Source organism: Toxotes jaculatrix, chromosome 7, assembly GCF_017976425.1.
Source record: "Toxotes jaculatrix isolate fToxJac2 chromosome 7, fToxJac2.pri, whole genome shotgun sequence".
NCBI lineage: Eukaryota > Metazoa > Chordata > Actinopteri > Toxotidae > Toxotes > Toxotes jaculatrix.
The window spans coordinates 3,830,107-3,854,235 of record NC_054400.1 but is presented as its reverse complement, the minus strand read 5'-3'; the positions used below and the strand labels follow the sequence as shown (position 1 = coordinate 3,854,235).

General features: G+C 41.4%; 2 protein-coding genes across 2 annotated transcripts; both read left to right on the top strand.

Moving 5' to 3' along the window:
* The first annotated feature begins 5,100 nt into the window (after positions 1-5,100).
* On the top strand, positions 5,101-8,694 carry dmrt3a (doublesex and mab-3 related transcription factor 3a). The gene is made up of 2 exons (XM_041041405.1): positions 5,101-5,652; positions 7,240-8,694. The coding sequence occupies exons 1-2, from the start codon at positions 5,253-5,255 to the stop codon at positions 8,259-8,261; spliced, it is 1,422 nt and encodes a 473-aa protein (XP_040897339.1). The 5' UTR covers positions 5,101-5,252; the 3' UTR covers positions 8,262-8,694.
* A 9,599-nt stretch (positions 8,695-18,293) lies between these two features.
* On the top strand, positions 18,294-23,580 carry dmrt2a (doublesex and mab-3 related transcription factor 2a). The gene is made up of 4 exons (XM_041043142.1): positions 18,294-18,460; positions 19,370-19,786; positions 21,700-21,802; positions 22,204-23,580. The coding sequence occupies exons 2-4, from the start codon at positions 19,415-19,417 to the stop codon at positions 23,307-23,309; spliced, it is 1,581 nt and encodes a 526-aa protein (XP_040899076.1). The 5' UTR covers positions 18,294-18,460; positions 19,370-19,414; the 3' UTR covers positions 23,310-23,580.
* Positions 23,581-24,129: the final 549 nt, after the last annotated feature.

Sequence of the window (24,129 nt, the reverse complement as noted above, 5' to 3'; positions counted from 1 at the left end):
TCTTTGGAGACTAAACTGGGAGGGTTTTGTGTATTGAAACAAACAACAACATAATTTTTGCAAAATATGAGTTTGTCACAACGGATCTAGAGAAAAAGTTCAATCATCTGATGTTCGATATTGTCACAAAGACACAAATCAAATAACATTTGGATTTTCAGAAATATCTAAAATGTTTAATGGTCAAACACACAGGTGATTAGTTATTGTCAACACCTGCAGCTCCCCAGCCTCAGTGAGCCAGGTGTCTGCCAATCACTCATCAGGAGATCATAAAAGGGGTTTTCTTCATGTGTCTCGAGCACTAATGAAGAGCAGGCAGGAGAAAAGTCTGCTTACTCTCTGCAGCCCTGAGTTTTAATTTGAAAAGAAACAGTAGATCTGGAGCTTCCTGTCACAGAAAGAAATCAGAAAAAAAAAGTTACTCAGTGTGTTAAAGAGCCCAGCGAGGCTATGTGTACTCCTGTTTAACTATTTTTACGTGTGTGCTGAATTTGGGGATTTCATGACTGCACCAAACATTTCCCTGAGCAGAGGCCTCATCAGCCAGAATAACCGAAAACACCAGAGAGGGTGTTCAGGGCCTGCACAGATTTCTGCAGTGCTACAGGAAGAAATATGTTCAGGTGCTCACGAGTAGATTTGGTCACAGCAGCAAACAGAAACGTAGCACCCTGTTGCCGGTTCATGGTTTGGCCCTCGCTCACCGCAGCTGACTGGAAGCACCCTGCAAGCCTTGCTGTTTCAGTGAGGCTCTAACTATGTAAATCACAGCATGGGACCACATGTAGTTGCAAATCCTAACATTTCTATACATACTATCAGGCAGTGGATGCAGCTGACAGTCTGTCTGACTGTCTCTGTGTTTACTGTCCAGCACTGGAGGATCACAGAGCTGTTTGAAGGACAGGCACAGCTCCGGCTGTAAACGTCCAGCCCTGAGAGCCAAGCACCAATAAACAGGCTGAACTAGACAGATTAAACCAACTGAACAGGCTGCTGTGACGCCGTGCATCCAAGAGCTAATCTGAGGATGTTACCCATCATTTGTCTTTACACACTGCTCTGTGTGATCTGAGAAGACAGAGCTGCCTTTAGCAGCACCGAGCTCTGTCTCAGGGAAATGAATGAAGGTTTGAATATTATATTTTAGAAATGGATAAAGTCAGATAAAAAACTTTTACATGGGACTTTAAAGAGTTTTTTTGCTCATTATACAAAAAAACACAGTTCTAAATCATAATACATTCCATTTTATTACAGAATGAATTTACAGAAGTCTGTCGATCATAATATGTTTGGAGCGAAGGAGAGGAAGCAGAAACTTTGGCCAACCAATCAGAACAGATGCTTCTTTTAGCACAGATAAACTCCTGAACAGATGGATTACTGAACACAGCAACAGGGCACAGGCCCAGATCGGGGGCCGCTGGGCCTGAAGTAACTCCTCATATTTTTTGTTTGAAAGTTATAGAGCTCAGTTAAGAGACAACAAAAAAAGAAAAAGGTCCTCTGTAAGAGGAGAAGGGGACATCCATGTGTCTAGGGGGCTGCCAGAGAAAGAAAATCACATTACATGTATTTACATGAAATTTAATCTATGCTGGTCTTTAATCCAGTTTCCTAAAAAAGGAAAATCCTCTGAAGGTATGAACAGACCTTGAATATTTTGAATATTTATTGTTACTTGCATCTCTAAGCCCATATTTTAAAAGTGCCTTAGCTGAAGTAGACAAATTTGAAAACTTCCAGTCACAAGTTTGTATATTGCTCATATAATCCAAAACTATGAAAGTAAAATGACTGAAATGGTGCTTCAACTTATTCAGTATTTTGTATCAATGCCCAGGTAAAACATTTTTTTTTGCACTGGCCTAAAAAGCTCTACAGACTTCCCCCTTTTTTCTCTGGAGGCTGGTGGGTGGAGGCTGACATCTGACTGATGTTCTGCGCTTTCTAAAACACGTCCCACTAATTCAGATGTCTGGCTAATTCCTCTGTAGGAGCTCGGTGTCCCGCCTCCCCGGGGAGGCTTAAATCAGCGTTTCTCTGACAGGACTTCTGAGTGGCAGCAACGCCCCCAATCAGCACCTAATAATAACCCCACTCAGCAGAGGTCAGCTCCTCCTTCAGCTCTGAGGGGGCCCTGCTGGAGGAGTTTCCAATGCTAAAATAAACATGAGATCAGAAGTGTGTGAAGATTCAAATGCAAAGTGCACAAACTTGTTCTCGCTCTAGTTTAACGCAGCGCACGTTGACTTTGTGTCATTAATAATTATGAAAATCCTTAAGTAATCTTTTATTTTATTGTATTCATGTTTTAAAATGTCCAGTTCCCTCTCATCCATTTTACTTGTCATTGACTTTTATCTGTTTTATAGCTTTATGTATTTAACGGCACAATGAAACCTGTAAATCAAACGTGTGGAGTTGACACTATGGCAGTGAAGACAGTAAATGGTTTAATGAAGTGCCAGGATGTTTGAATGTTTTTCCTCCATGGTATTCACCGGGTGAGGACCTCTGTCAAGTGTTTTAAGTTTTCCAATATTGATTATTGAACATATTTCAGGCCACAAGAGTCCAGTTATTAAGTGGAGGTAAAACAATGTGCTTCATTATTCTCCCAAAATATGAATGAATGATTGAAGTGATGAACTTCACTTAACTGACTGTGATAATTCCAATATTTAGTCATGACATGTTATGAGAGTCTATATGTTTGGTAACAGCTGCTCACAGGACACATGAACCTGTGATGACAGACAATGGCAAAAGAGGAGTTTTGTTATTTAAAGTAGGACTTGTTGCACTGTGGTTTATGATGCTCCATTTTTAAAGCACCACAACCAAAGTTTGGGAATAAAGTCTGGGATTCTCAATAGTCAGCTGATGCTTCATATTTCAGCTGCAGATGTTGTCATCTCATGTGATTATAATATTCCTTTAGAAACTTGTAGCTGGTCTGTGAAACCCATCAGTCCAACTCTGGACGTTTTTTTTTTTTTTTTTTTTTTGGTTTTAATCTTGAGTATATTTTATCCAGGTATCACATTTCATCATGTTTACTATGTTTAGAGAAAGCCACCTCTGTTCCTTGCAGGTCTAATGTGACACCTGTACAGTAGGCCTGTTAATAAAGAACATGTATTTCTTCTAGATTAAAATCTATGCTGTGTGTTGTAATAAATGCACAGATACCAGAATAAGATATTTTCCTGATTGCAGTTTTTTCTGCATTTCCCAACATGCAGAGCATGCAAATAAAATAAATAAATGAATGAATGAATGAATGAATAAAAGAAATCAGGCCTTATGCCAATTACAGTGCGGCCTGTAGTATAAACTTTTATTCCGGTTTGTGTTTTACTCTTTATCAACGAACAACATGAATAAATTTATTATGCGTTCACCCGCCGCCTCCCACTCCCACAAATCTACTCGGCCGGCACAAACTGCAAAGCCACTCTAGTCACCTTGAAATTTCCTCTGCTATTTTCCAATTAAAAGCTTAATAGCCCTGGAGACCGGCTTCATGTGGGGAAGTTTACCGTGCTCTTATTCTCTGTAAGCCGCGCAGCCTCGGATCCCATTATTTGCTTGAATAAACCTTTTTTACGGTCAGAAATGGGCCCCGGCTTTGTCCGGTGTTATGTTTCAATGCCCTCTATTAGTCCAGCAGAAGGGACATATCAGCATCCTCGACATAGTTCCCAAAGGGCTTTTATACATGTAGAGACCTAATCATCTAAGTTATGTACGATTGTGTAAAAGGTGCGAGAAGCAGCGCGCGTTTTGTCCGAATTAAGTCTTAAAGCCTGTGGAGCCTGCAGGCAACAGGGAGAGGAAACACAGAGCAGTGTCCTGACGCTTTACAATTAGAATCATCTGAATATATGCTCGAATTACTTCCTTTAAAAATGATCTGATTTTGTGGCTGGTTGACCAATTCTTATTGACCATTATTTATTCTTTTTTTTTTGTCTTGCTTGTCTCACTGTTGACAGCTTGGATGTCTAATTTGATATTCAGTTCATTTATGGTGGACTTTTAGTTACACATGTTGCACAAGCAGCTTACATTCCCATGTTTACATGTGTTAACATAAGAAAAACATGCCTCACTTTAGACTAAATCTACAGACAGTTGCTAATAGAAAAGGCACCAACTCCTGCAGTTTGCCTTTTAAACTATATTTTTAGGCTTACAGATGTTTTAATGGTTGTCTGTTCAGAACATCCAGAATTTTTAAAGGATGTTTGTCTCATGCTTGGACTTTGTTTTCCTGCAAACAATCCATAAAATATTTAATTTATTGACCAGTGTTGACAGCTTGGATGTCACATTTTAGATACTTAGCATTAACAGAGTGAAACAGTTGAGTCTGGATTCAGACTCACAGGCCTACACATATTTAGTTTTTAGGTATTTCTGACCATTTTCTCAGATTACACTTTATCTTTTGTTTCATACTTAAAACTGAAATATTGTGTGTTATATCCTTTAAAATCTGCTTATGAGTGACAGTAGAAAATGCACTGGGACCTGTGTGTATATTTGGTCTTTTAAGCCCCATCTACATGTTTCTTTGGGTTCTTTGTTTCACGCCTGTTTCTTATAAAATCTCACATCACAGGCCTGCACTGCAGTTCGCTCTTATCTGGGACCATTTCTGGATGTAATGTTGCAGCTCTCCACTGATAAAGCTCTAATATGCTTCTTAAAGAATATCTACATTATATTCCGGTCTTGAGAACCTTAAATACGTGGAGAACACATTTGTTCCCATTTGCAAACCAACACGTTTCCAGACTTCTTGGATCTTAGCGTTTCCCTGATCTTGAAAGTTATTTTCACGTTTTAAAGGAAACTCTACAGACGTGTGAACCTCAGAGGGGAAACGTGAGGTTATCTGATCCTCCCTGGCAGGTTTGTTTTCGCCCACTTCAGCCTCACATGGGCATTTTTTGCAGCGTGCAGGCGCTTTGACGCGAGTAACAGCGTTTGGTTACTCGTCTCCATAAGTGCGTGTCAGCCTGATGCGTATCTGTGCTGTCAGCCGAGGGAAAGGTGGATCCTACACTACAAGCCAACACCTCTTATCCTCATCCTGTCATGCGTGTAGCAGAGCAGCTCCATCCAGCTCCGTCTCTCTGACCGCTGCCGCCGCTCCTGACAACAACACTCCCGCTCCTCCTCGCTTCTCCGCACATGCACTTGCGCGTCCTGGAAAACACGCTGCGTCCGACAGAATGAATGGCTACGGGTCGCCCTACCTGTACATGGGGGCTCCGGTGTCCCAGCCCCGGGCTCCGCTCCAGAGGACCCCCAAGTGCGCGCGTTGCCGGAACCACGGCGTGCTGTCGTGGCTAAAAGGTCACAAGCGCTACTGCCGCTTCAAGGACTGCACCTGCGAGAAGTGCATCCTCATCATCGAGCGGCAGCGCGTCATGGCGGCGCAGGTGGCGCTCCGGAGGCAGCAGGCCAACGAGAGTTTGGAGAGCCTCATCCCGGAGTCCCTCAGAGTGCTGCCCGGCATCGGCATACCCGGAGCCGTCGAGGGGAACCAGGGAACCCCGCCGAGTTCAGAGGAGCTGGAGCTGAGGTGGAGCAGCACGGAGCCGGTGCAGGCCGGAGCACAAACGTGCACAGGTAGGAAGAGCAGTGAAGAGGAGAGCTGCGGGATAAAGTTCCACGTTATTCCACGTTATTTCTGCTAATAAATAGCTTTTATTTGATGTAGAATAATGAAAATTAAGAAACAGATAAAATGCTACAAACACCGAAATGAAATCCTGCTATTTAACAAAAAACCTGAAATATTAGAAATATATATACATTTTAAATACAGTACTCCCAAAGTACTACCAATAAACAATAAAACTAAAGAAATATACAAATCACAAAAATGCAGATTCCCACGGGACTATCATATTTAAAAATTTTCTCACAGAAGAATTGTTAAAAAAAATAAAATAAAAAAAATATGGAAAGGTCAGTGAGTAAGTAAACACATGTTCCTCATGTTGTGATATATTGGACTCAAGATAACTGATCTCCAGGGGGAGAAATTCACGTTAGGACAAAAGGCAGGAAACAAAGTATAAGAAGAGGTGATGAAATAAATAGAAAATATATTTAAACTTTGTCAATGTTCTGTCAACTTAAAATAAATCACAGAATATGACAGGACAATACGAAAAAAAATCGCCAGTTGTGCTGAAGGTGAAATAAATGTGTTTTGACATTTTTGCAAAATATTTGGGAAATCAGAAAATATTTTTTTCTTTATTGGAAGTGTAAAAAAATAAATAAAAAAAATCTCCTTTATATATGTATATATTTAAAGCTTTTAGCAGGGACAAACATTCATTAGTATATTAATAATTATTATAGTAAAGAGACCAGCATGCAGAGTATTTTTTCCTTCTTTTTTTTTGTTTATTGAACATTACATTACATTTAAACAATTTTACAATTTTTTACTGTCAGGCCACAAAAATATCAAAACGTTTATTCAGTGAATCAGTGTTGCTGTTTATGATTTGATTGCAGGGAATGTCTGAGAAATGATGATGTTTATTCAGCTGTTTATATGAGGATTTATTCAAACGTAAAAATGAACCTAATAGTTAGTAAATGATTAAATCCTTATTAAATGAATTGATAGATCCCTCGCCTCGTACCGGACAGAGCAGTTTGTTGTTGTTTTTCTGTTCACCTGCTTCCGGTTGGTCGGATCAAAGCTTTTGGACGCCACACACCAGCTCCATGTTGAGGCTGACGGTCAGAGCTGATTGGCTGAAAGATCAGTGATCAGCGGCGGACAGGCCCAATCGAATGTAATCGCCATATTTCTTGCAGGAGGTCAACTTCAGATGAAAAGTTACCGAGCAACGGGCAATTTGTTTACAAAACGTGGCCATCGACGCACAGATTCCTCAATGACCCAAAGTCAGCACTTTGTGTTGAACGGAGAATAAAGTAAATCCTCATCAATCGCTGGTGCTGGAGACAAGTTGACAAGCGATTAATTGTATGTTACCTTTCCTGCTGTGGGGAGAACAGAGCGGGTTGGCTTTGGTTTTAATGGGAGAGGAGTCTGAATTAAAGCGCTGAGAAGTGTCTCTAATTCATTTAATGCTCTGTCAGCTTTGTGCCTGCTTTTCCTGCAAGTTGGAAATTGTTGTGTTTCTTGCTGAAACTTGTCTCCTGACTCTCTGCTCCCTCGTCCTGCAGACCCGGCAGAGGACGGTCCTGACGAGGTGTCAGGAGGCGAAAACGGGGGAAGCTCCAGTGAGAAGGAGCAGGACCCGGTCAGCTCCCCAGAGGGCTCCAAACCGAACTCCTGCTATACCCCGGAGCCTCCAGAAACCCCCTCCCACCAGGAGGAGAGCCGCTATAGCCTCCCTAAATCCGGCAGCACCGAGAAGGAAGCCAAATCCGAGAGTCCTCACAAGTATCCCGTCAGCCCCGGAGAACAGAGCGTGCTGATTGAAGGCCTCGCCGGCTCCATCAACCTGCCCTTCAGCCTCCGAGCCAACAGGCCGCCGCTGGAGGTCCTCAAGAAGATCTTCCCCGCCCACAAACCTCCAGTCCTGGAGCTCATCCTCAGAGGCTGCGGGGGGGATCTGGTGGGTGCCATCGAGGTGCTGATGTCCAGTCGGAGTCCAGACGGAGGCGTGCACACGCACGCCGACCCGCACCCGGAAGCGCTGGTGCTGCCTTCAAACGGACACCTGTTCGAGCACACGCTGGGCTCCTACCACCCGGTGTCCTCCTCCGCCAAGTGGTCGGTGGGCTCTGCTTTCCGGGTGCCGGAGTCTCTCCGCTTCACGTCCGACTCCGCTTCGGGCGTGGTTTCCACGGGCCCGCTGGGTGTTCCCCTGCAGCACCCGTCCTTCCCGCAGCCCACGCGCTACCCGCTCATGCTGCGCAACTCTCTGACGCGCAGCCAGGCCAGCCCCTTCGTGCACAACGACGTGACTCTGTGGAATACCATGGCTCTGCAGCAGCAGTACCAGCTCCGATCGGCGGCCCAGTACGTGTCTCCTTTCTCGCCCGCAGCCCCCGCCGGCCCCGGGGGATCCGTGTTCCGCAGCTCCCCTATCCTCCCGTCCAGACCGTCCGAGGAGCAACGCATCAGCATCCAGGAGGAGAGCTGCACGCTGGGGCCCAAACCTGGCCTCTACTCCCCCGATGAGGAGTACGAGGAGCGCTCTGACTCCGCAGACTCCCGCATCCTGAACTCATCCACCTGAAATTAATGCTGATGATGGACTAATGCAGCAGGGGAGAACCAAAAATGTATTAATCTGAACGAACGTGTGTGTGTGTGTGTGTGTTTGTCTGTGTGTGTGTGTGTGTGAAGCGGGTTTTGAGGGGGGGGGGGGGGGGGGGGGGTGTTCGGTGTCAGTTTGAGCTGAACTGTGTGCAGCAGTCACCCTCTGATAAGGTGATGTCCATCGTCTAACATCACATCACCCCTCGTGCTTTCAAGATGTCACTGGATTTGACCAAAACGGATGAATGTTAATACACTGTGGTCGCTGGCATTATTTTGAAAATCCATTTTCTCTTTTCCTGTAAGCATGTTTATTACTGTGAAAACTATCGATGTTAAGGATCAGCACTGCATGTTAAGAGTATGCCAAATAAATCTGAGTTGTCCAAATGGATCAGATCGGTGTCTTTATCTGACCAAAGTAAGGATTTTATTCTGGGCCTTTTAGGCCCCGGGATGTTGTTCCTCTGCCTGTTTACAAATGTTTGGGATTTGTCCAAACGTCTAGAGTCACTTTCTGCCCTGTGGTGAAGAGCTTAACCGGGTTTATTGTCCCAGAATCATCCATCGTGTTAAATTAACCACCAGAAGATGCAGTGGTGTAAAAAGTGTTTGTCAAGATTTTCTCATTGTAAAAGCAGAATAAAATGTATGCTTTTAATTTACAACATACAGGACATATTAACCAAAATATCCACAAACTCTAGAGTATAACCTTACATTTATAACAAGGTATGAAGGTGAAGCATCATTTCACATTTGGTGCCAAGGGCACACCACAAGATTTACAGCCAAAATACCTAGACTTTGTATTTGATTTAGATATGAGAACATCCAGAATAAATTAAACCAATTTTTTTTCTCTCCAAATAAATGTAGTGGAGTAAAAAGTAAAATATTTTGCTGTGGGGAAAAAAAAGTAGCAGAAAGTTGAAATACTCAAGCAAAATGTAAAAGTACCTCAAAAGTGTTCCTAAGAACAGTATTTGAGTTAATATGCTTATTTATTTTTCAGCACTGGCATTTGAAAATTTAAGCTGTGAGACCATCTGTTGGATTTCACAATATCAAGCATCTTAAAACAGTGAGTGAATAAAGTAACACTGAACAGCTGGATGAGGAGGAGGGAGAGGGAGACAGTGTTTGAAGTACATTTACTGAAGAACAGAATTTGATGTACTTTTACTTCCATTTCCATTTTATGTAACTTGTACTTTGCCACGTATCAGAGGAAAGTAAGATATTATTTTTACCACCTCAGAGGAAAAATGATGTTTTTGAGTATTTTTCTTTTTTAATTTCTTTAAAAAAATAAACTTTTAATACTGAATCCAAAGGCAGATTTAATTTTCCCATGGCAGAGTTGCAGAAATTCCTCCGCAAAAAAATGACTCATACACGTAAATGTATTGTTTTTGTTGTGCTACAAGACTTGAAATGTAAGTGATAGTTTATATGCACACACACACACACACACACACACACACACACACACACACACACACACACACACACACACACACAATAAACAAAGTACAGCTGCTGTTGCATGGCTGATGCACTGCCTCCTATTCATTATACTCAGATGTTACGAGGTCATGTTGCAGCAGGATTTACATGAATTGTATACTTGAATCATGTTACTTGTTTCAGCAGATTTGTGAAAAATGATGTAAATTTTTTTTTTTGTTTATGAAAACCGTTGAGAAAATTCTCCTACTTCTTAAACTAAGCTACATGACATATTTATTTGGCTCCATTGGATTATAATTTTAAAGAAGTAAAAATATGCACTCCGCAACACACGGGATGGGAAAAAAAATTAAGTGGTTGGTTAAAAATAAAAAGACTTTAATAAATGGGTGTATACACGTTTCGACACACTTGCCTTCCTCAGGGTGTCTTGACACACAATGAACCCAAGCCAGTAATTTCACTGGGGACGTGGAACATGGAGACGCTCAGTACGACTCACGGTGCGCCTCAACGTGTTATCACACAATAACAACACAAATAAAGACTTAGATAAAAGTTAAGTCTGATAGATAATGGAGCAATAGCCAGGTTTCAGTCACGTGATCGTGATGACGCACGTAGTCGGAGCGATTTTACATGGAGGACCAGGAAGTAAGTTACGTGTCAAAGTCAATGGAGGAAATATCAGCAGAGAGTCCGGTATTGTACGGGTTTAGATCCCGTGTCGAGACGGAGATACACACAATCAAACAATATGTTGGACTGGACCCGGACCCCATGAAGATGAGCGAGTTTTCAACGGACGTTAAAGATTTGCCGACAATCGCGGCTGTTGAAATCACAGATTATCTCGTACTTCATTCCTCTTATTATACGAAACAGCAAATGAAAGCCTACAAAAGCCTGGAGGCATATAACTTTTTTGTGAGCGGGTGGGCCCACAACCTTGGTACCAAACGGCTCCAAGACGATTATCGTTTGGTCTTCGCCAGGGTGAGTGTTTATTCTTATACTGGTTATGTATAAGCTAGCAGCTAGCAATAGCGGCTATAATGTCAACAAACGCATCTTACAAGACTACCGGCAACATAATATTTATATCAATGTAAATGAGCATTAAGCGACAACCTAATGATATAAACACAGCCACAAAAACCAAGTTAGCTAGCAAACATACCTTTGACGAAGTGGTCACTGCAGACACCGGTATTAGCAGACTGCTCCTCCCGACCGCAGACGTAGGTTTAAGATTGTTGTTCTGTGTATGTGTATATTTATATTTTTATTTGTTTGTGTGTGTTTTGGGTGACTACTTTTGGTACCCTATAATAGCTTTTTTCTTTTTCTTTATTGGAACGATTTGAGCACCGGTAAACTACACAAAACACAGGCATTTTTTCCACACGGTAGATTCTCAGTGTGTCAGTCAGCTGACGGCTGAAACACTTCCTGCCCTCCATCTGAATTTGGCGCCCTCGCGCCGCTGCGTCGTGACGTCACGTGAAACCCACCTATTGGAACGCAATACATGTCACATGACTAACTAATGAAACACACCTTCCACCTGCGTTCAGCCTGAGGAATAGGGGAGCGGACAAGTTCTAACTCACTGGTGTTCAGCTGAAAACACACCGTGTTTCTCAGCTCATGAATGAAATATAGAATAAGCTTCTCAAAAAATATAAAGCGTCATTAAAGGTAGTGCAACCTTAAACATCTGCAGCAGCAAAACGCAGCATACACATTAATGCACTTGAAAAATTAATCCAGAAACATAAAATATTAAAGGCAGACTCTGACAGGGGCCATTTTTGTGCTTAAAGAACACTTTTATTTTTAATACTCTGAGGTTTTTCTGCTCATTATACCGACATACTTTCACCGCTTACTCACATCACCTGAGAGCGCTGCTGCTGAGGCCTGCCCGCTCTCAAAGCACCAGCACAGGATGCAGCATGTCTCATGTCAAGTCTTTAGCAATTAGCTGATATTGCGGCTGTAAACTGAAAATTTAAAAAAAAAAGAGGTGTGAGAGAATGTCGACCTTTCAAAATAAAAGGGTGTGTGTGTGTTTACTAACTGAACCACAACAAAAGTCAGTCATTCATTTAAGCTTTACAGCTTTTAGTTTGCAGGGTTTCTGTAAGAATCTGAGGATTGTGGACCAGCAGCTGTAAAGTGGTTTGTGTGGTCCACCTCTGATGGAGAACCATCCACAGACTTTAAATTATTCTGTTAGACATGCACTGAAACCGTGTTTTATATATTTTCCTCACATCTGGAACATGTGTAAACTACATTTCACAAAGACAGAAGTGAAGAAATATATTTTAGCTTGGTTAACGCTTCTTGATTATTTTGTTCTCTGCCATCTAACAAACTGCAGCAGTAACAATGTCAGTCCCTCCTGGTCCTCTATCTCCTTCAGTCTGAACCTTTCAAATGCTGCCATCTAGTGGTAGAAAATATCTGCGTCATGTTCATTTTATTTTACAGCCAAAACTGAACAAATGGCTCCAATAACTTAAGATTCACCAGCACAACAGTTAATGGTCAGTTCGTGTTTTTATTTTTATTTTTTTAAATATTAGACTAATCGGAAATAAAACAAGGGCAAAGAACGGTTTTTGTCTATTACTTTTCTCCAGATCTCCAGTGATTTGAATCAAAATCCTCGCATCGCATCTCAGTAGATCTCAGGGTGGGGAGATCTACTGACAGTTGGTTGTACAAAGTAAGACATGTGGACATGTCACTTTAGGCTCTGTGATGGTCTTTTTGTCTTTTATTGTTTTGTTTTTGTTTTATATTTTATGAACGAAATAATTAATTCACAAATTTATAAATCAGACTGATTAATAACAGTAGTTACAGCTCTGTGGCCATCACCAAAGGAAGGCTGTGACTTTCTGGTTTATCTTCTGAACACAAATTCTCCCGTCCAGCCCTGAGTTCTCTCAGTAGTTTGATTTTATTTTGTATTTTCTTTAATACTAAGCTGTGAAAAACCATGAGGATTGAAGTTTTTCTTCTTGAGTTAAATGTGTCAGGTTGTTTTACCTGCTTCAGTCTGACACCCGGTGGACAACAGGGGGATGTCAAGTTTTTAATCTGAGAACCACTAAACTCTAACACCTGGTTAAATAATCCACATGATCACATTTATTTCACATCAGAATTTTGTCATTTCATAAAACACATAAGAAGCATTGGCTGGCGAAATATAAAGAAACAGCTGAGTCTGAATTAAATGAAGGAGGTGATTAAAAGCAATAACCTGCAGTGATATAAATCAAAGCAGTTCACATGAGCATAACATTCTTTCATCAGATGCAGTTGTAATGGGCCGGACTTACATCAGGCTGGAGCAAATTAAATGTGGATACTGAGAGAAGATGTTTAGAAGATGCTTTCTTAAAAGAATATGAATTTAATTTAGATTTCTACTTTTTCTCAAATCCATAACCACTGAATCATTATCTGTAAACTGGTTACCTAATGACAGACTGATGTAATAGAAACAAAGATGTGAACTGCAGTGCAGATAAATGTAAAAACTCTGGATGCAGCTTGTCCACAGCTGAGGGACACATTCTCCTGTTTGTTGCACATTAGCCATCAGGGGTCGAGGTGTCGGACCCTTTCAGACAGAGACAAATGCTGCCCCGCCTGGTTTTGTATTCAGCTGCATGTGTTGTCGGTCCATCAGAGGCTAATTAACATAACAGGATCCCCAGTGATCCCACACTGCTCTTCTGTCTATACACAGCTCCTGTTACACTTTACAGCCTGCACAGCGGGACACTTCCAACAAGATGCTGTTGTTTCAATCAGCACCAAAAGTAAACCGGACAGTGTGTGAGAAAGTGTTGTCATGTGTCTGTGCCTTTCTCCAGGTTGTGGCCCTTTAAAAGGATCAGCATGTTATCAGTTAAGGCCCTGTGTGTTGAGCAATTTCCACAGACAACATCCTAAACAAACGTCAAGACAAAGTGCTTGTTATACTGCATTTTAGACAAATATATCCTTGTTTTAAGACAAAACAAACCATATAAAGTTTATTTAAAAAGTCACAACAAGAATAACACAGCAGCTCTTACGGGGATAGAAAAAAATACCACAAAATCATTGTACAATCAAAAAATAATTCTTAACCTTTCGTACTGCATTGTTTATGTAATGTCCTTACATATAGCTCACCTACATTTTACCTTTACTAAATCCTGAAAATGCACAAATATGTTTGGGTAAAGAGACATTTAAAGATTCATAATGCCCAGAATCCCATCAGGTGTATGAAGATGGATAGTTAGATGACGGCCTAAGATAGAAAGATCTCCAAACCCCTTCAAGGATCCCTGGAAACTCCTCACAGATCCCTGGACCCCCTCCTTCAGTAACACCTGGAATCTGTTCAAAGAGCCATGGAAACTCATCGTGGATTCATGAACCCCCTGCAAATCACTGGAATCTATTCAATAACAGCAGAAACTCTCTCATGGAGGAGATATCCCCAGATCCCTGCAAAGACCTCTTCAGTTCCTTCCGTAATGCTGAAACCCTGTCAACCCTGAAAACTCCTCAAGGACTTCCAGAGCCCTGCAAAGACCCATGAAACTGTATCAAAAGTGCCAGCGATGTCGGGAATCCCTGGACACTTCCAAACCCCTCCCTGCAATTCCTTCAAAGATAACTGAAACGCTCTGAAACACGATCCCACCGCTCCTAAAAAAGACCATGGAAACTTCTTTAATAGTGCCTGGAACCCCAAGAATAATCAGTCTTTCAAAGACGAACAGAAGATGAACCACTGCAAGGACTCCTGAAATACCTCCAATCATGCCTGAATCACCTCGAGGATTTCCATATATCTGCAAAGACTTTGAAACTTGAAAAAAAACTGGAATCCATTTAAGGATCAATAGGAACTCCTTATGGATTTCCTCAAGGATTTCCAGGCCCTGCATAGAACTCTAGAACTACTTTGGATATATCTGAATTTCCTTCAAGGAAAACTGAAACCTCCTCAAGGATGGCTTTAAATACTCAAAGCCATCGAAAAGACTTTGTGAACCTCTTCCAGATTCTCCAGGATTCTCTGACAGTCCTGAAAATCTTTAAAGGATGCCTGGAATTCCTTCAAGGGACCCTGAAATGTCCTAAAAGACCCCTGGAAAACCATTCATGCACCTCTAGAGGCCCCCCCGTCCCACTCTGCTCCTCCATAATGAGGCGGTGGACACAGACAACACATTTCACCTGGAGGGTCCAGCTCTGTGCGGATCCTCCTGTCCGACCATCCACCCTGCTCCCGACATCAAAGCATTCCTGGTGTGGAATCGGCAGCCTGGGGTGGCTGGTCGTAACCTCCGTAATAAATTAAGACGAAGAGGCAAATAAAGCTGCACCTGCAGGCCTGACGTCTTCACCTTCAACACATGGAGGAACCGTTAAGAGGAGCTGTCCTCATCTGGAGAAAAAAAGACCAGGACACGATTTTTAGAACACAAAAGGAAGACGTTCCTCTATTTCAGGTCACATTATTTGAATTTAGACTAAAACTTTCTATTGAAAATGCACAGTTCCTGAGATGACTTTTATTGTATTATAAACAAAGCTAAAATCATTTTGAATAATAAGAAAGACAAACTGTATATATTTACTCACTTTACATCAGTGATGCAGTCTGAGCTAACTAAGCTAACTCACAAAAGATGAATCAAAGTCTTGAAAACAATCCAGCAAACACACTAATGTATTTGCTCTCCAGAGATACCATGAAAAGGAAGAAAACACATGATGTTCAAGAACATTTTGAAAGATTTCTGAAAAAGACTCACTTCAGTCACCCACCCCCAAAATTGCTGGTTTAATAACGTGACTTTAGCAACCATAAAAACAGAGAAAAAGCCACGGACTTACTGTAAAAAATAGCTAGAATAATTTAACGTAAGACTTAGAGTATAAATTTACATGATTAGGTTTGGATGATGTAGCTGGAGAAAAAAAAACAAAAAAAACAAAAACAAAAACAAATTCTGTATTATGGAGACACCATAAAAAAACGAAAGCAAAAAGTCTACAGTAAAAATTTGTTTATAATAGGTTTTAACTAAGCTTGAGGACCTAAGCTAACAAGCTAAAAGAATGACAGAGAGAAATTAATAATAAATAAACACTAAAACGATCCATTAAAATACATTATTGTACCTCTGTCCTGAAATTAACTATTTGCATTATAGAGACATGACAAAAAAAACTGGTGACCAGTTTTTTTTCTTTTTTTTTTTTTAAAAATTACTCACTTGACAGAACAGGTAACTACACCCTCCCCGTATTTTGAATGGAATATATTTTCGTGACAGAGATTCATATCATATCCTCCTTCCAACTTCGCTTTGTTCATTAATTTTACATCACAAGTAAACGGACAAAAGGTTGAGGTCGACGGGCCATTTTCAGTTGTGTGAAGATCCATGACTGTATTGTCTTGTTGTCAGTTCCCATGGATGTCAGTTGGCGCTGAGTAAATTCTGCAATGTCTCTCTGTTTTTTTCTTTTTGAGTCAGTCTTTCACTCAATGAGCCGCAAACAAAGAGCCAAACACAGAAAGTGGACGACATTCCTCTTTTAACTTCAGGTCACACCCATGGATCACGTCTTTGTATAAACTCCACCGTATTTAATCTGAACTTTATGTGTCCTTTTTGTATTATTTGGATAAAGCTAATTATTTACAGTAAGAATGAGGAGATGTGTGAGAGAGAAAGACATCGTTGAGCTGAGATTAGTGCCTGTCAAAAACTTTCAAGTTTAAAAAGTAAAAGCGTTTTCTTGTGGATTTTTTATGCTGTACAAAGGATCAAATGTCCTCACGGGTTTTTTTTTTTTATCAGGTTTGAACAGAAATCCTAAGATTAAAAAAAGGATTTTGTGTTTTAAGGATTAAGGGAAAAGCTAATTTAATTGTATTTAGGATTCATTTTGAAGTTTAGAGTCATGGTCAGGTGATTTTGGGATGTTTATGGGTTGAGAAGTGACATTTTTTAGGCCTGATTTTTGTTTTTGACTGTGTTGATCTGGGTTCAGTGCTCAGACTAGAACCAGCATCTGTTAAAGGCTGTAGGTGTACTTTAGGTTGAGTTTTACGTGCCTGTTGTTTTGTGTAGGAGTCCCCTGCATGCTGACACAGTGTTTTCTTTTTAAGGTGTGATTGTTGTGAAAACACTGTAATCAACCTCAGTTTCTTCTGCCAGCAGGTCAGACTGTAACAACCTGCATGACACATTTATCACCTGCCTATCTGCCCTGTCACAGGCCAGTTTAAACTGTGATCTGTGTAAATACACCTACTGACAGAAATACAACACTTCAGGCACATCACAATCTGCATAATCACTAATATCAAAGGGACTTACACTGTGGCTCTCTGATATATGGAAACCTTGTTCTTTTTTTGGAATACCCGTTATAAAAGGTTATTTTTTAAAAATATATATTTACACCATATGTTCTCAACCGTGACCTATGGCAGTTTTTAATCTGCAATCTGTGTCTTTTCAAATATTATCTTAAATTAATTTTAGGGTGAATTAATAATAAAATAATAATAATAATAATAACAATAACAATAATAATAATAATAATAATAATATATAAAATAGTGATAATAAAAATAAGAAAATTGTCAAAACTGACATGAAATGTGCTAATTCACATAGTTTAAATACGTACAACATACATATGAACATCAAATTAGCTAAAGGATGACTTTACATTTTGGTCAACCTAAAAGAACAGGCTCACAGCCTATTGATCATCAGGCCCTTAAGTAACGTGTCTTTGTTCTCTAGGACTGAAATGAATAGATCAGTGAACTGACAGAAACCAATAATTTAAGTTTGAAATAAAAAAAAAAATGCCATAAATTTAAACTCACTTGGTATTTTTGACTTTTGGTCACAAAAAACAAGGAATTTTAATTAATTTATTTTTTTTTATCTTGGGCATCATGGAATCATGGCGGCCCCCTTTTCCCACCATTTTCTGGCATTTTATAGACTTAACAATAAGTTTATTATAAGTTACATAAAGATGGAGGATGCAGGGCCTGTCAGAGTTTACACTTCATTGGGACAAATTATGAACAAATCTGGTATTATATGTTGATATAGAACAGTTGGGGCCCCTGTGCTGGGCTGGTGATCCAGCCAGAATAATTCACTTTAACATCCACTGTTCTGTTCTCATACATTAAAAGACAAAGAAAGTATTGAGGGCAGGTCGCTAACCTTCAGTTAACTGAACAAACACTAACTAAGTTCTTGGATAACTAGCCGTGGTGATGTGTTTCAGTGCCGTGTACAGGAACCGAGGGGCTGTGATACCGATGCAGGCTTAACCCTCCATTAACTGCTCTGTCTTCCTATTGGTCGGTGCGTGTTGAGAAGCAGCCAATCAGAGGAGAGAGAGCGCAGACTGAAGCGGTTCATAGGAGCGGTGCCGTGAGTGTCCGCTTCAGAGGAAAGTGGGATCTGTCAGAGGAAGGGACACTCGTTCATCCGCTCAATTAACAGCTAATTACGGGTCTCACCTGGACTCTGGACTGTGTTTGGCTCCATCGCAGCACTAACGAAGCGCTCAACGCTTTCAGCGCTGCTCTGCAACCCTGGACAGGACCCGCTGAACCAGCCTCTGGAGGTGAACTGAACTCTTCTTATGTTTTTGTTCATTTACAGGGCAGTCAGTGAAGTGTTACGGGGAAATAACCTTCTGTGTGGGCTTAAGAAATCTGTACCTGTAGGCTCCTAATACTCTATAAGCTTTGACCAAATGTCTGCATGAAATAATCAGATACACGCAACCTGCTCCATCCGATTTTAGGCTCCACGTCCAGGCACAGAGAGAAGCGATGACCGAAACAATCTGCTGTTCATGGATTAATAACCCGCAATACATTACTGCACTGTCACAACAATGTTTTAGAAAACGCCTCTAATAATAGGTTTTTATTTAGGTGCCAAATTAGTGAACTGGGCTTTGACGAGCCATAAAAGTTTATTCTTCGCTGAATCGTTTTCAGCAGTCATAAAGATATAGGACCGTGTCAGTGGGTCTGAGCTAAAACTTTATAGGCTTTATATTTTTATTTGCAGTTTTTTGCACCTTAATAAAAAACAATGTTTAATAATTTGGCTTTATGATATGTTTATAACCTAAAGTCTTTTTTGGCATCTCTCGGCCTGTTAATGGATTTTTTGGCCAGTGTGTAAGAAAATGAAGTGAAAGTAACTTCAAGGGCCAAACCAACAAAATAATACACCCTGAAAATGCTAATGACTTTAGTTTAGTTACGTGAAATTAATGAAAAAACTAAATATTTTGTTTATTTACTCCGGATGGAATCAGCCTTTAAACTTTTTTGTTTTAATTAAAAGATGTCAACAGATGGGACGCTGATTTTTTTACTATCTAATTAAGTTGTTGGCATAACTTATTTAAATGAAACATAATATGTCTGAGAAATTAACTGGGTGCAGAATTTCATATTGAGCTGTTCCAAGCATTGACACCAATTCACAAGTCTAAGTAATTCATATCTGTCTGCAGACACTAACTGGGTGTAACGACAGCCGGCGGAGGACTCGGGCAGACATGTCAGACATCGCCGGTTGCGAGTTTGAAATCGACGTGGAGAGCCTGGAGACGGAGAGCGACGACCTGGCGGACTCCTCCAGCCGCCCCGGCTCGGCACCGCTCGGCCCCGCCGCCTCGGAGGACGACGGAGACGACGGCAAGGGCGACGACAAGCCGGGTCCCAGCCTCCTGTGTCCGGGCGATCAGAGGAAGCTGAGTCGGACACCGAAGTGCGCCCGCTGCCGCAACCACGGCGTGGTGTCCTGCCTGAAGGGACACAAGCGCTTCTGCCGATGGAGGGACTGCCAGTGCGCCAACTGCCTGCTGGTGGTGGAGAGACAGCGGGTGATGGCGGCGCAGGTGGCCCTGAGGAGGCAGCAGGCCACGGAGGTAGGCCGGAGGGAGTGTGTGTGTGTGTGTGTGTGTGTGTGTGTGTGTGTGTGTGTGTGTGTGTGTGTGTGTGTGTGTGCAGGTGAACGCATGAGCCCCTGGGTCTCCATGGCCTTCAAACCGCTTAACTACCAAGGCTGAAAATATGCGGGGAAAGCTGTGGTGCATTCAAGTGCTTTTATTCAGCAACAAATAATTAACAGATTGGAGCTCACACTAAAAGTGATTTCACTTAATTTCACCACAGCAGTCAGCTGAGTCAGCATGTCTCTGCTGTTTGTGTGCTAAAACACACACGAGATTAAGAAAACAAGGAACCATCTGAGGTTTACTCTCTCACGTCTTTCTCCCTGGCCATGAAAGCAACATTTCCACTGAACGGATTTACAGATGTTGGTTTAGCTTCTCATAGTTAATCAAAATTCATGCCAAAGTTTTAAAGATGTTTAAAAATATACAGTGAAATTCATCGGTTAAACATACCCTAGCCTTCCACATGGCATTAAATTATATTATATCATCTCTGTGGTTATTATAGTTATACCCACTCTTTCATGTGTCAGTGTGTGACCAGCTCATAATAGATGTGAGAATTAGACTGTCTTTGTATTCCAGTCATACTTGGCTGGAAAAACAGGCCTGAAAAAGGCTAAAATAAGTTTTTCTGTTACATGAGCAGAAATATAAAAATCTGCTTTCTTTAAAAATCAAAACAAAAGAAAGGAAAACAGTAGCAGCAGAGTTCTGTGTACGACAGGCTCCAGTGTAAACAGTCGGTTTTAAACAGGGAGATGATCTGATATGATCTGATGAATGTGACGTAATTACATGGATTTTCTTCATTCTGCTGCCGTGGCACAAAGTCACTCTGCAGATTTTTCCAAAGTCAAGCATTAACCACCATAACACACTGTTTTGTTTTAGCGACTGAACTTCAGGCTCCATGTGGAGGGTTAGGTTTAGTTCGGGTGTAGGTTTAGGTTTGGGAATGTGGTCGATCAGATGGAGTTTAAGGTTCAGGGACTGGCAATAAAAGTTTAGTGTGTACAACTGAATCTGTGTATTTGTTTTACTGAATGAATGTAAATGTAAAGATTATTGTCCAAGCAAATAAGGAACAATCACTGTATTTATTTAAATCAAAAGAAAAGCTTAATGAAACAGCTTGTGAGCTTATTAGAGAATATAACAGTGTCTCTGACGACTCCTCCACCATAAACAGTGTGATCTTTAATCATAAACCTCAAATCACACTGTGTAGGATCATTGAGGCAAAATCTAAATGTCTTTAGTGGCTGTGTGTTCGTGTTTGTGTCGGTGACGAGCTAAAATCTGAGGTCGTCTGCAGCAAAATAACGCACCACATCAGCAGCGGTATTTTAAAGATGATACCAGATGGAAATTTTCCCTTTTCAAATTTGTCTGTCTGTTGTGTGCAGGGTGTGTCGTTGGTTTGTTTGTGATTGTTGTTGATTGGTTTGTTTGACTGGTTGTTTAACTTGTCAAAATATTAATTTGAAGTGAAACCTTCAGTTTTAATTGTAAAATGTTTTTGTAATTTCCCTTGTTTTTATATCTTTGAAATGCTAAAAGTCAGTGTATTTAACATCTGCTTAACATATTTAACTTTAAGGTAACTGTTAGTCCTGCATCTCGTGTTAAACTGCTAGACACAGTGATCCAGCTTTAAGCTATTTAAAAGATTTTATTTATAGAACTGTAATAACGTCAGAAAACTAGTATGACCCAAATTTTTTAAGTGGATTATAATTGAAACGCTGGCTTAAATTATTCAAACACAGATGTAGCCTGGTCCTTAACTGTGACAAATCAGATATTATTTAAGGCTCAAGGAAAACATCCTTTAAGCACGTCCTTAGTCATTCTCTTTTTTTTTTCTTTCAATCTCTTAGGATAAGAAAGGCATATCTGGGAAACAAATTCCGGCAGAGAGGAGGACGATATATCAGCGACACATTCGACCGTCCACCATGCTCGCCAAAAGCATCCTCGAAGGTAACAAGGCAACAAATCTTAGAAGTTTCTGATCTTTTGCTGATTCTCTTGACTCTTTCTCTGTCTCGGTTTAACTAAACCCCCTTTTCTCTCATAGCTTGTCTTGGATTTCTGTCTTTGTTTCCTTTAACGGTGATAAGGACTTGCTAACATCTGTAAGCAGTGACTCGTTTAACTTTTTGGCATGCAATCATTTTACTAAATTCGATCTCCAGCGCTGGTTTTATTTCTGAGTGTGATCTTGTCTAAACTGTTTGAACAAGAGTGAAAAGTGTCCTTTGTTGCAGTGCTGCATGTTTGTCAGCGTGAACGTTTCTGCATGCATGCTTGACATCACCTATAATCCAAAACACATTGAATGTCATAAAGCTTGCATTAAATGGACGTTTTGTCGATGACAGGATATCGTCCGGTGCCGTCTGATCCGTTCCTGGCGGCCAACCCGTCTCTCCCCCCACCGCTGAGCGACCGCATGAGGAAGAGAAGAGCCTTCGCCGACAAGGAGCTGGAAACCATCATGCTGGAGCGGGAGTACAAAGAACGAGAGCTGATGGAGAACAGCCAGGCGGCCACGGCCTCGCTCATCTTCCCTAACAGCATGGTCCACCACGCCGCTGAGTACAACTCCTACAAGACGGCCTACTCGCCAGCAGCTCCGGTCGAGCCACAACCCAAAGAGCTGTGCAACTTTATCGGCCCGAACTGCCTGGACCTGTCCATGCAGTACCCCACCGGCTCAGCCAACGTCGAGCTCATCTCCTCCAACGTCAGCGTGGCCACCACCTACCGCCACTACCCGCTGCAGCCATCACGAGGCGGTTTCATGATGTGGCCCCGCGGTGCATCCAACCTGGGTGACGCCCTGCTCTATCAGCAGTGCCTGTTCAATGCCACGGCGGTGCAGAACATGAAGCCGGGCGCCGTGTGGGAGCCCAAGGTGATGCCTGCCGAGAGCCAACCGCCGGAGCAGGAGGCCGCGGCTGCTCTCGCTGCTAAACTCGAAGGATCCCGAGCCGCTGCGCTGCAAGACTCATCAAACCCTCAGCGGGCTGATCCCAAACCTCCTGGCGTGGCCCACGGAGGGCAGAGGGAGTGCTCGGCCTTCTCTCCCCCTAAGAGGAGCTTTGGACAATCCTTCCCCAACAACTCTCAATCCCAAAACTCCGGCCAAGTCTTGAACAAGCTGAGCAAGGACAGTGCTAAGCTTTCCATGAAACTTAACTCCTTTCACTCCCTCATCCAGCACTCGCTGAATGACAAAACCAGTGGCGGAGCTGGGCCAGAGCTCAGGGGTCCTTACTGCAAAGACCTCTTGGAGGAGGCTGCCCGCAAGTTCAGGGAGGGCTCCGCCAAGGACATTCAGGCTGTAAAAATCACCGACAGGTACGCCAAAGACTTTCTGTCCAAGCCCGTGGGGACCAAGATGGCATCCAGTGAGTCTTTGTCCTTCTCTGTGGAAGCCATACTGAAAAGACCCACACCTGCCATGAGTCGAGCATTCCATTGATTTCCATTAGGTGTCTGTTCTTGCACTATGAACGGCAGGTTTGTCTCAGTTGGGGGGCGTTGGACTCAAACAAAAACTTAAACACACAGGCACTGCATCAGAAAACAGACCAGCTGGAAATTTTATTTTTCCCCACTTTAATATTTATGTACAGTATATTATATTTTACATGTGCATGTTTAATAACGTTATTGTGTAGAGTATTTAAACATTATCCCAATGTTTTCCTCATGTCAATAAACTTTATAAGACTGAACTCTTTCCATAAAAAGTCTTGTATTTCATTTTATGCTCAAGTTATGACACCGTTTAACTGTGAACAGGTTTTTGTTTAGGTCAGAGGAATAGTCTGCTCTCACTAATAAAACACTGAGGCTGTAGGTCCACACTTATCAAAAACACTTAAAACCAAACAGCAGATCAGACCTCCACACATCCATACAAACACCTAAAAAACTATTTATCACAATTAAATATTAATGACTTGATGTTTAAAAAAAACAACAACAAAACAAACTATGCCACAAATGTTTGAGGACAATTTTTCTCATTTTAACTTTCCATCATTAAAATAAGGAAGTTTGACTTAAAAAATAATTTAGGTTTTTATGTTTTGAGCGTTTTATTCTATGTCGGACATTTAGAACTTAAATCAGGATTTGGGAGTTTGTTGACACTGTAATGTAAATAAAATTAGTTTATTTTGAAATCCTGAAGTTTTACACATTTTGTACATAGTAAAATTTAAAAAAATAAAAGCAGTGTATTTTTAGAAAATGGGCTCCTGCATAAAATTTTACTAACGTCACAATCATGTTGT

Bases quoted from the DNA above. Each gene is read 5' to 3' on its own strand.
- dmrt2a (XM_041043142.1), top strand. From the start codon at position 19,415: ATGTCAGACATCGCCGGTTGCGAGTTTGAAATCGACGTGGAGAGCCTG. The intron at 19,787-21,699 runs GTAGGCCGGAGG...TCAATCTCTTAG, and splicing joins GGAGGCAGCAGGCCACGGAG to GATAAGAAAGGCATATCTGG. The intron at 21,803-22,203 runs GTAACAAGGCAA...TGTCGATGACAG, and splicing joins CGCCAAAAGCATCCTCGAAG to GATATCGTCCGGTGCCGTCT.
- dmrt3a (XM_041041405.1), top strand. From the start codon at position 5,253: ATGAATGGCTACGGGTCGCCCTACCTGTACATGGGGGCTCCGGTGTCC. The intron at 5,653-7,239 runs GTAGGAAGAGCA...CTCGTCCTGCAG, and splicing joins CGGAGCACAAACGTGCACAG to ACCCGGCAGAGGACGGTCCT.